General features: G+C 45.6%; 1 protein-coding gene across 1 annotated transcript in view; it reads right to left on the minus strand.

Annotated features, from left to right (window-relative positions):
- celf5a (cugbp, Elav-like family member 5a) overlaps positions 1-11623 on the minus strand; it is a gene marked incomplete at its 3' end in the record, with an annotated part of 164931 nt that overhangs the window by 1352 nt on the left and 151956 nt on the right. Inside the window, exons 7-10 of the mRNA XM_080832380.1 lie at positions 8136-8301; positions 1265-1474; positions 932-1018; positions 386-529 (exon numbers count right to left, since the gene is read on the minus strand). Of these exons, the coding sequence (XP_080688506.1) occupies positions 386-529; positions 932-1018; positions 1265-1474; positions 8136-8301 (607 nt within the window). The remainder of the gene's footprint in view (positions 1-385; positions 530-931; positions 1019-1264; positions 1475-8135; positions 8302-11623) is intronic.

The raw sequence follows: 11623 nt of genomic DNA on the forward strand, positions 1-11623 counted from the left end.
GCAGAGGTTAAGGAGCGGTGATCTGTACACTGATATAGTTATACAGCCGGCTGAAGTTTTTAGGTCACCCTTCACCGTGAAATAGCTACTGGGGCTTTGTAGAAATCCATAAAATTCCCACCCACTGCTCTTGAACTTTTGAGGTGGAGGGAGAGCGCCTGGGCGAGAGAGACGGAAAATCATTGGCGAGCTCTGAATATATAGACATTTATTTGCTTTGGACGCGGGCCAGAATTTTGATCTTTCTCGAATATTTAAGTCATGACTACATATGAAAGAGTATCGATCAGCGCCGGCATCAAAAATATTGCATATTCAGCAGGCCGTGCTTGAATGTCCCCCTAATTCTCCATGCATTTTTCATCGGGCAGCTGCCGGGACCCACCGAAGCATTTGCTCTGGTTTGTGGCTCTGTCCATGAAGACCTTGGAGGAGATGACAGACCCGAAGGGCAGGAACATCTGCATGAGCTCATTATCGCCGAACTCCTGAGGCAGGTGGTAGATGAAGAGATTACAGCCCTCAGGTCCTGCAAAGCATTAACAAACAAACAAACAAACAAACAGAACTGTCAGCCTCAGCATCCATATCTGCTGTTGACATAACAATAAGAGCTTATGGTCTACACACACAGTCCCATAATGCATTGTGGCTATTTATAGCGAGTTAAACCCCTGCCTCCCCTCCTTCCTGCCTGCCTTTCTCCACGGGGGTGAGAAGTGACTTTTCGCTGTCAGGATGAGTGGACATCAAATCCACTTTAGTCTGGGCTCAACATTACCACAATCAATAGCTGTTGTAGATGCGATATGCCACCCGTTTGATGTACGGCCCCGCAGACCTATTCGCGCCGTTGATGAATGCAGCCAGGGCCCCCGACGCAAACGCGGCTGGCTTCAGAGAAAGAAGAAAAGGAGTCTCTCACCCTCACCTTCTCGCTGCTGCTGCTGCTGGATGACCTGGGGGGGCTGTGGCAGGCTCTGTCCAATCTGAGTCAGTGTAGTAGTGGGGTAGATTGCTACGGACAAAGAGAGTAGACTGAAATGGCCCCTCGCGCACTCAACCAACACTGAACCTCTATGAATTTACTGTTAGAAGAATCAGAGGCAAAAAGTGAGCTTTTGGTTCTTCTAGCAGTAAAAACTGCATGGCAGGTCCTTATCCATCGGACATATCCATCTGGTGTGTGAGTGAGGCACAAACACAAGGGATAAGAATAGGAAACAAGCTGGAAAAAGAGTTCAGTGCGTATTGCAGTGTTTACCTGTGTATTGCTGTACACCGGTAAAGGCTTGCTGGAGGGTATCGGCGGCAGTGGGACTCTGGGTGGAGTAGGGCGGGAGGCCATTGGTGTAGACGTCCACGGCTGGGTGTCCATTGGGCTGGTGAGGGATGCCCGTGAAGCCGTTGACGAGTGGCGTTACTATGCTCTGCACGCCCGACGTGTTGATGTTGGCTGGCGGCGAGCTGAGGCCTGCATGGGCAAAAGACAAAGAGAGAGACAGAGGGTGGTTTGAGAGATGTGTTTCAGAGGGCTATTCACAAGTGCTAAGAAAGCACACACATCCCAAAATACAGGTGCTGAAACAAGTGAAGTTAAGACAGTAACACATTGTATTTAACAAGGAATGCTTCGGCCAGTGGGAAGGCAAGGTGTACAAAGTAGAAGGACAGGTAGGTGGGTAGTTCAAATAGCAAGGTACACCTCCCCTCGTTCTTAAGTGGACATGCACGAGTCACAAAGGCAAATCACAAGACAACATGAGCCAGCCAGGCAGTTAGCCATCCGCCCACTCCCCCATCACCGCCCCCCCTCCCCCACCACCCATCATCCCCCTTCCCTCTCCTGGCCCCTCTGATGATGGGAGTCTGTCACACGCTGGTACATCTGACATCCCACTGGAGAGAGAGGGGAAAAAAATGGCTCCCGTGACTGATGGCCCTGGCTGTCATGTCGATGTGACACCCCACTGATTTTAAACACTCGTATGATGAAACCTTCGTGCAACCTCTGTTCATTTAAAGGGCTGGTGCAAGAGGCGAGTAAAAAACAGTGTGGATAGATGATACATGTTCATTATTAATGGTGAAAATGTTCGTGATGAGAATACACCAACACTGAGCATCATTCTCCCCCCTTTCTTTTTGTTGTTGTCTCCGAATGTAATCTATTTTGCGAAAGCGCAGAATCAATACTCGGACGCTGGTGAGCGCCTTCGGGGCTGCATGTGAATATCTCTGATGCCAGGCGGCTTTTCGGAGGACTCTGCCTGCGTGGACGCGCATCACTGCAGGCTTAAAAAATGGATCCCTCAGGATCACCTTTCAATCTGCGGGCCCGCAATGTGATTGGACAGGAAAGGCTGGTTGTCACGGAAACCCTCAGGCATGCTGTACTCGCAATCTGCTCCCGTAGTTAAGACCCTATAGAGAAACTCTCCTCTCTGGAGTACTCACACACACATACGCGCGCGCACACACACACAGCCAAGCGAGCGAGCTCCATGCTCTGATGTATGCAGATAGACTCGGGGTAGGATACTCAGAGGAGGGGGGTCCCATATACACTGCACATGTGTGATAGGCCAGGCTTCCTACTGCGAGGGCTCTGCCTGTGGCGTGTAGTTCTCTGACAGCCACACAGCCCACTGCTGTGACCAGGGGACTAGGCAGAAGCCTGGCGGGAACTTTGCACTATTTCCCCGTCCTTAAGCTCCTCGCAATTGTTTGTTTCCTGTGGCCTCGTGATGAATAGACTGCAGCTTCAACCCCCCCCCCCCCCACCTCCTCCGTCTCCCCCTCCCCCATCACCAACTGCTCCACCAGGCTCAAGAGGCTGCTCTCCAGCTCTGCTATTCACTGTGGCTCAGACAGCATGTCTACCAGACCACACACACACAAACACACACACACACACACACACACACACACACACACACACACACACACACACACACGAAAGCAGAGATACACTGTACGGGAGTGGTAATACGGCCTCTCCATCATCAGGCAAATTCATTTTCCTAAGCTTAGAGCCTGGCCAGCCACTGTAGGGTCAGTGGGCGGACGCGTCCCTCTGCTGATAAGGAGCCCGGGGAAGGAGATTATAAAAGTCACCGGCTGTGAGATTGTGCTGCCGGGAAAATGATGGACCTCAGTGCAGGGAGGGCCCAGGGCATCAGGGAAGAGCCAATACTGCAGCTGGGGCTTGGGCCAGGGTAATGTGATAGAGCAGAGATACTGACACGTACAGGGGCTTTAGAACAGGGATCGCCACCGAGAACCTGTGAGAGACCATGAGAGAGTTGGATTGAAACTATTACGCTATTTCTCAATGGTGTGAAGACATGCATGACAATTATCTATATAGTTATAATACCCAATGGACAAATGCCTGTGGAACTGATGCACACGTATTCTTTAGAACTATAGATAATTAAGATAATTACAGAAAATAAGCACTGCCTCTGACCATGTGTGTTTGTAATGGCAGAGCCTCCCTACCCCATAGCAGGGGCAAATGAGAATGGCAGCCTGTAGCTTAAAGGGAGAGATGCTATAAGGCGCACCTTACACCTCCTCTGTTTGTTCCCTCTCCCATGCAGCACCCGGCCACACAACAACTCCATTAGAGTCCACCTGATTTCATGCCACAGAAGTATAATTACAGTCTGTTTTTAAAGCAGCATCCATTCTCTGCAGAGACTGCTCTGAAGAATGGCTCACCTCACCATGGGTAGGAAGTGTGTTTACTGAGCTAAATATACATTTAAATCAACATGGAGTGCTAGACCCATCTGGGAGTGCATTATATCTGAGATGCATTTTCTCCCCTTATTTGAGTGTGTTTTCACTTCGGATAGCTATACCCTGACACTGCAGCCTTTTTTTAAGGCAGCCATGATGGTCTTAAGAAGGTGACTATTGCATCGGATTCCGGTTAAAAATGCAATGTCTAAGTAGTAAATATTTGGTTGTCTGAAGAAAAAATACCATACAAAAATTATACATTTTACTTCATTATATAACTATATCCATCTTCCACTCTGAAGCCAGTGAGAGGTAACGTTATTAAGGATCACACAGCTATTAGAGAATGTCAGTCAGATCAGTTGGCATATGATAGCTTACACTATGGGGTGCCACTAGAAGGATTGGCTACAATGTGGAACTGAATTCAAAGAGCATCTTAATGGTTAGTTAATGGCACGTCAAGTGGATGTGAAGAATGCAGTCAATAAATCATGTGTACCATGAAACGTTAACTAAGCTTTTATCTTTTAGTAAGTAGGTCAACTACAGCCATTCAAATCGTAACCATAACCAACTGTAACTTGACAATTAGCACATGCACTTCTCCCAAGCACAGATGGTCACACAGCAAAAACAGCAATGCTGTTTTATCAGCATCTGGTCCACTGTCTTCTTTCAGATCAGAAAATCTGTGATGTGTTGCCTGAATGGCTGCTTTGAATTCCTGAGGTTTTTTTGGTAAACAAACAGGAACCATGCTAACCTTGGTCATCGTATGTTATAACGACTTGGCTAAGAAAGACTTCAAGAACTCAAGCTGGCACAAGGGGACGGATGCTACAGCCCAGTAAGGGTGCCAGTCGATGTCAAATAAGTTATATCGCACAACACAGCTTTTACTCTCATCTATCTTTCAATAGCACGGAGAGATAGACAGAGAGAGAGAGAGAGAGAGAGAGAGAGAGAGAGAGAGAAAGCTAGATGGAGCAGTGTCGTGTCTCTGAAAGCCCCCTGAGCCCACCCGGACTCAGAGAAGAGGCCTGATTACAAAAGTTCCAAATCATTTGATCGACACGCTGACAGCTGAACCCCCCTCCTCCTCATCTCACTGGGGTCCGCCACGCATCACCATTTCATTTTTATCTCTCTTTGTACCTCGGGAGGCCGCACCTGCCGAGCTTTATTTTCAAAAAAGCATCACCATGCATCATTGTGGAGGATGCGCGCTGTAATCAAGTCAACCATCTGGCAAGCTGCTTCTGCACCATCAAGCCTCAATGCTTTACATCTGTTGATCAAATGAGGCTGCCATTGTTTTTCCGAGAGCCCCCTTAACCTTTTGGGTTTTTCTCTCAGGCGCGGGGCGATGATGCCTTCCTGCTTTGTGCCTCAGCCCTGCTCAATCAACGTCCGATAGCTCGGCTTTGCGAGACGTCGGGGTGGGGGACAAAAGAAAGAAAGAAAGGGTGGAAGAGAAAAAGGAAGGGAAAATAAAGGTGGGGGATTCTGCGGGGACTTGGGATGCAGAAGATCGTGCTACTTAATGGTTTGTTTTTGTTTGTCTTGAACTCGGTGGCATTGGAGGAGGGAGATTTCCTGATATGGGTTCTTTTTCATTTGGTTGTTTGGTGATACAAAATGGTAGAGAGAGGGATTTGTAGATCTTTATGGAGAAAACAAGCACATTGTTGTGTGTGTGTGTGTGTGAGAGAGAGAGAAAGAAAGAGAGGGAGAGAGAATTGGGAGGAGGGAGTGGTTTTTGTGTGTCTGTGTGTGTGTGTGTGTGTGTGTGTGTATGTGTATGTGTATGTGTATGTGTGTATGTGTGTGTGTGTGTGTGTGTGTGTGTGTGTGTGTGTGTGTGTGTGTGTGTGTGTGTGTGTGTGTGTGTGTGTGTGTGTGTGTGTGTGTGTGTGTGTGTGTGCGTGTGTGTGTGTGTCCTCCCTTACTCATAAACAAGGTCCTAACCTTTATTGGTGTTATTTTTGAACATTTGCATCCACTGCAGTTTCAAAATGGTGCCCACTGCCCTCCTCTCCACTCCTCTATGCATGAGTCATGTCCACAGCACAAAGCAAGCGGGGGGGTTGTTAAATTTCTTTTATTTTTTTAAACTTGATCCTCCTGTGAGTAAAACACCAATGAATGACTGAAAGTGGGTAAAAAAATGATTTCTTATTTATTCCAGTCCTTGAAATTTCAGGGAAAGCCATGCGCTCTCAGAAGAATTAATAATGCAACGAATTCCGATGAGTTCAATAATAGAAGGTAATCTGCAGGGGAAAGACACTACAGAGGCATGTCCGATGGAGCACGTTTGAGTTCACCAGAAACCGCACACCACAGAGAGCTCCTTTCAATTAAGTGAGTGCGAGAAAGGCCAATTTACAAAGCAGTGCACGGCGCATAATGATATGACATTGATTCTAGTCAGACACACGCCAGAGCACGCTGGCTTTGAATAAAATTGGTCAAGCGCCATAAAAAATGACATGACATGGTGCTGCATTTGAGTGGAGACTTAAGCAGGGAGCAACATCATTCTGGCAAAATACTTAACACAGTGTGTCCTCAAACTCAGTTTGAACCTACATTTGGGGATAGATAATATTCACAGAAAAAAAAAACAATTCGAAGAATAATATTCTAATTCTTCCAAATGCTACATTCATCAAAACAAATATACAAACTATATATGAACTTTATAATGTCTAGCACATCAACTAATCCATAACAAGGTAATACATACAGATGTTTCAAAATTAACCTATCTCAGGATCTCCATGGGTACTTTTCTTTACGTGTTGTGGGATTGTCCCACCATTGCTCCATTCTAGAGGTCTGTCATTCAAATAATCTCCAGGTTCACTGGGACTAACCTTATGCTTGACCCCAGTCTTTGTTTATTGAATTTATTGATGATTTTTCACCTGAACTCTTCCTACGTGAAAAGCGTCTGGCTTTTGCAGGCTTTACTGCCGGCAAAAAAAAGCACTCCTTCAGCTGTGGTTCAAGTTAGACACAAACCTGAAATGTTTTTGGATTAGATTCTTGCTTAACATTGCCATGCTAGAAGGGACTGCTGCCAGATTGAATAATGCTAGTTTATCTACTGTTGATGCATAGAAATAACCTTGCTTATCTAACACAAATACTCTGTGCTGTTGTTATTGCATTACTGTTCCCTGTTGTATTGTTATGTCCTTGCTTAGATTTGAGTTTTTTTTATCTTGCTTATTTTCTCTTTTTCTTTCCCTTTATTTTCTCCTCCATTTCCTTTGTTTGAACATGCCTTACTGAAAAAGCTATTAAAGCATAATAACTTTCAGTGTTTAGTTGTTCTTAAGCATTGAAAAATGATATCTTTTTGTGGAAGAAACAATAGCGTTTTTTACCAGTGAATCATGTTTAGCTTGTTTTTTTTTGTGAGTCACACTGACAGACGATCTCTGATAACAACTTTGTTCAATGTCATTTTCTTGGAAAAGTGTCACTTTTAGGATGGAAATAAGGTCATCGTGTCCCTACAGTATGTTTGTGTATGCGCTCTGTCTCATTTGAATGCAGAAACCAAACTGATAATGCAGCAAATTTTCCCCAAATCAAAAACAAAAGAGGACTGGATTCTGTATTATTCATTATGTGAACTGTTATGCAGAAGATCCATTTTTCTCTTTTACAGAGAGAGAGAGAGAAAGAAATATTGCTGCATAAGCAAATGTTGTACAGTGCACCTCAAAGACACTCAGTCTGTCTTTAATGTGTCTGGCTGGGATACTGGGAGAATGTTTGTAATGGAAAACAGAGGGGATTGCATGCATTCCGGATTTCAAAGCTCAAGGTCAACACGTCTGTAAATTAAAATATCACACCTACGAGACTTCTTAAGCGGGGCTCTGATTCAGTCCCTGAAATACTTTGACGTGGAAAAAACTTTGATTTGCAGCAGCATCAAACTTTGAATAGTTTTTGACGGCACATTTTCATCAAACCTTAACGACCCGCACATTGGCATTGGGCATGTTAGCTTTCAAATGTGTGCAAAGCTCTAACATATAACTAAATGTCAGATAAAATACAGACAATTCTGACTGTTCTATCAACTGAGAGCCCAATGTCAACCCTAAACCCTCAAAGTTCAACTTTTGCGGTACGACTGTTTTGGCAGATCAGACAATTTTTGTCGTGATTCCACTGTCTCTTGCGTCTTCTTCGCTGAAATCCCAGCGCATTATTATTGAGACAGCTCTAAGACTGAGTGAAAGCTTCCCTCTTTTAGCCCTCTGCTTCCACAGTCACTCAGTAAGCCAGCCAGCCAGCCAGTCATTCAGTCATTCAGCCAGCCCATGGCTCAAAGGTGGTGAAACGATCGGTCAACTCACCCAACATCTGATGAAACTCACCGGACACCGGGGTCATGGGAGTGGGTGGGAGGCCGTTGATGTTGAGTGCCCCCATCTGATGGATCTGTGTGGTGGGGAAGGCCACGCTAGGCGTCAGGTAGCCTCCGTGGCCGGCCGCCATGATGGCCGCCTGCTGCTGCATGAGCTGCTAAAAACAGTAAGAGAAAGAGAGCAGGAGAGAGAAAGAGAGAAAGATGGAGGGAAAAGAGAGGGAGAAAGAGAATTAGAGTGAGGGAAAGACAGAGGGAGAAAGGGAGTACAAGGGAAAGAGAGCACGAGAGAGACATAGATAAAAAGAAAGAGAGAAAGATACAGAGAGGGAGAGAGTGTAAGAGAAAGAGAGTAATAAAGGGAGAGAGAAAAGAGAAAAAAAAGTTAGTGAAAGAGGGCAGAGCACAGGCGTTTGATGGATGGATGGTGCGCAGCACAGTTGAAGAGGAGAAAGTGGAGCAGTAACGAAAAAATCCCACATTTACTGAATATGTCCATCTGCGCTGTCAAAAAGCTGTCATTATCCCTCGAAATGTTTCAATAGCTGTCTGTCGGACTCGTTCAGATGACAAGTGCACATCGCCGCAACACCGCTGGGCCCGGATTGAATTGTATTATATGCAAGCTCCCATCTGAAACCTCATTGTGAACATCCCTCTTTTCTTTTCTATTGTATGGCTACGTGTGCTTGACTGCCACCAGTGTGCGCTGAACACTGACCTGTGATGTAAGTCCATTAATACAGAGCATGCTGATGAATAACTGGGCTGAATGACTCGGCCTGTTTCTCTATCCTTATCAGGCTGAACTGTGAGCTGGACTTGTTCCCTCAGACTCTAATGTAATGCTTACAAAACAGACTTGAATGCTGACTACTGTATTTCACTGCAATGGCATAGGTTTGACAGCTTGCAGGGGAGTTGCAGGTGATGTACAACTTTCTGAAAAAAAAAAGTTTTGCCTTGTTTTGCCTTTTGATTGAATTTACAGCATTCTCCTTGCTTTACTCTCTCCATGCTTTGAACACAATGGATACACATTGCCCTCTTGTCATGACAGTAAGTATGACTACAGGAATCAGATCAGAAGGGGGGGGTAGTCTCTTTTGAGGCATAGTCTGGTGTGTAAAATAGGCTCTGTACTTTTACCCTAACCCTACATTTTAATGAATGTGTTTTGGTGCAATATTAATTTCTCTCTCTCTCTATAATATACTTATCTCTCTCTTTCTATCTCTATCCCTCCCTCCCTTTCTCTATAGTCTGTACTGACCGCAGAGAAGCACAACTCCCTTTCTCTTTCTCTCTCTCTCTCTCTCTGAGACAGTAATCCAAAGCTCCTGCCTCTAAACTCTCATGACGACACCGCAAGGCACCTGGCTCCTACACTCCCTCTCCTCACACCTCGTATTTGCATGGCGTCCCTGGGTAGGAAAAGCCAATTATTTTACCTCAATGCCCCTGTCAGGTAGCCTGAAAGCGACTGTCCCGCCACAGAACGGCCGGCGCTGGCACCTCATCCATTAGCGCCGTGCCCTGCCACCGCTATCTATTAACTCCTTTTGTCATTTGCATAATTTTATCAACGTGACAAATGGGGATCATCCATTTTGCTCCGAATAAGATAAATTGAGCTTTTAGGTAATATAAAAAAAGAGGAAAAAAAGATTGCACTAGGGACCAAACAAAAGAGCTTCAGCTCAACAAAAAACTAATAAACAAATAAACAAATATAAACAAAATAATTGGAACATTTAGTATGGAGTAACGGTGCGCCAGGTGGCCCTTCATGCGCTCATCAAGATTAGGAGCGGAGCGGGTCTGTTTGGGCCCTTATGACCACTCACAGTATGTCACGCTGATCAGGCGCTTTTGTGGCCCCCTTACGCCCGCTCACTCCCATTTCAATAGGACCCTGGGACTCTAAGCTGACTGGAGCTCAGCCTGATGCCAGCTTGTCAGCATCCTGAGAAAGCTGTGGGGGGTGGTGGTGGAGAGGGGTGTATGGTCAGATAACAGGACAAGGTTGATGACTTCCACAGACCAATTTCTTGCTTTGCATCACACAGATAATGCAGTCTTTCAGGGCAGCTCCCCAGATTGTCATGGATAACAACATGGCATTCGGTTATGCTTTTTACCAATTGAATGCAGCAAATTGAAGGTTCAAGCCTGTAATTATGTTGGAGTGAAGTGAGCAATATCAATTTGCTTTTGAGGAGGAAAAAAACATGGTCCAGCAGTATGCTGATAAGGACAGTCAGAATCATTTCATGCAATCATTCTTCACTGTTTCTGTTTTCATCCAAATATTACCAATTAGATTTCTGGGGGGAAAAAAACAAATATATAAAGCTTTTTTGTTTAATTTTATACACCAAACAGAGTGTGGTCTGTGTTCAAAATGAGACTGAAAGGCTTTTCAACCAAGTTTTCATCGCCATAACCTTTTCTTCCCCCACAAGATAAAAAAGTAATCATGAATGGAAACGAGAGAGGGAGAAAAAGAGAGAGAGAGGGAGGGAGAGAGAGGGAAAAAAGCTGGAAGAAGTTGCCTGTGCCACAGCATCCATTTAGTGTCAGGCATCTGCTTTTTTATTGCAACCTGATGGCATTATTCTCCCCTGGTGCCAGCAGGCAATCACCTCTTTATCACATGGCAATTATCTCTGGAGCACCGCTCTGTGGCTCGCAGACTCTCAGCGCTGTCACATGTGACCCTTCCAGCCAGTCCGGCACTGGCACCACACAGGACGGAGAGAAGAGAGGCGGAGAAGGAGGAGGAGGAGGTGAAAGAAGGAGATGGAGAGAGGGCAAAGAAATAGAATGAGAGGGAGAGAGAGAGAGTGTGAGAGAGAGAGAGAGTGTGAGAGAGAGAGAGGAGGAGGGGGAAGAGAGGACCCTGGTTATTGAGGTCCTGGACCCGCAAATGGCCTGAAACGGCAGTCGGACTCGTGTTCCATTGGGGGAAGCCTACAGACGGACGAGCTTGACAGGAACAGGCCGAGCTTGGCGGGAATTGTCTGTGCTTGAGGGATAAATGTAATCGTGCGCAGGGCTGAAGCATCATGTTTTAATATAATTTCTCTTGGGGTTTTCTCAGTAGGCTCAGGGCAGGGGATGGAGCTGGCCGGCCGATATTGCTTTGTTCTTGGAATTCCACAGTCACTGTCACATTTCCAATCCCGGGGAAGGTGTATTATTGATGTGGATGTGGGCTGTTTAGCAATTTAAATGCACATGTTGGGTCTAATCATGAGCAATGCTCCCCGGTAGCACTTCAGTGCTGGGAGTAATTGGGTTATTTGGGAGCAATATTTTTGGTTCTAATAAGGGATGATGCCTCGTTGGTATGTATCCTGGGATGTATTTTACCGCCGTCCGCACCTCAGCTGTCAAAGTAAATTGCATCAAATTGAATTCGAGTCATCTGAAAAAAAAGGAAAGAAAAAAAAAAAACAGACAGACAGAGATGGC

The sequence above is a fragment of the Sprattus sprattus genome, assembly GCF_963457725.1.
Source record: "Sprattus sprattus genome assembly, chromosome: 2".
NCBI lineage: Eukaryota > Metazoa > Chordata > Actinopteri > Clupeiformes > Clupeidae > Sprattus > Sprattus sprattus.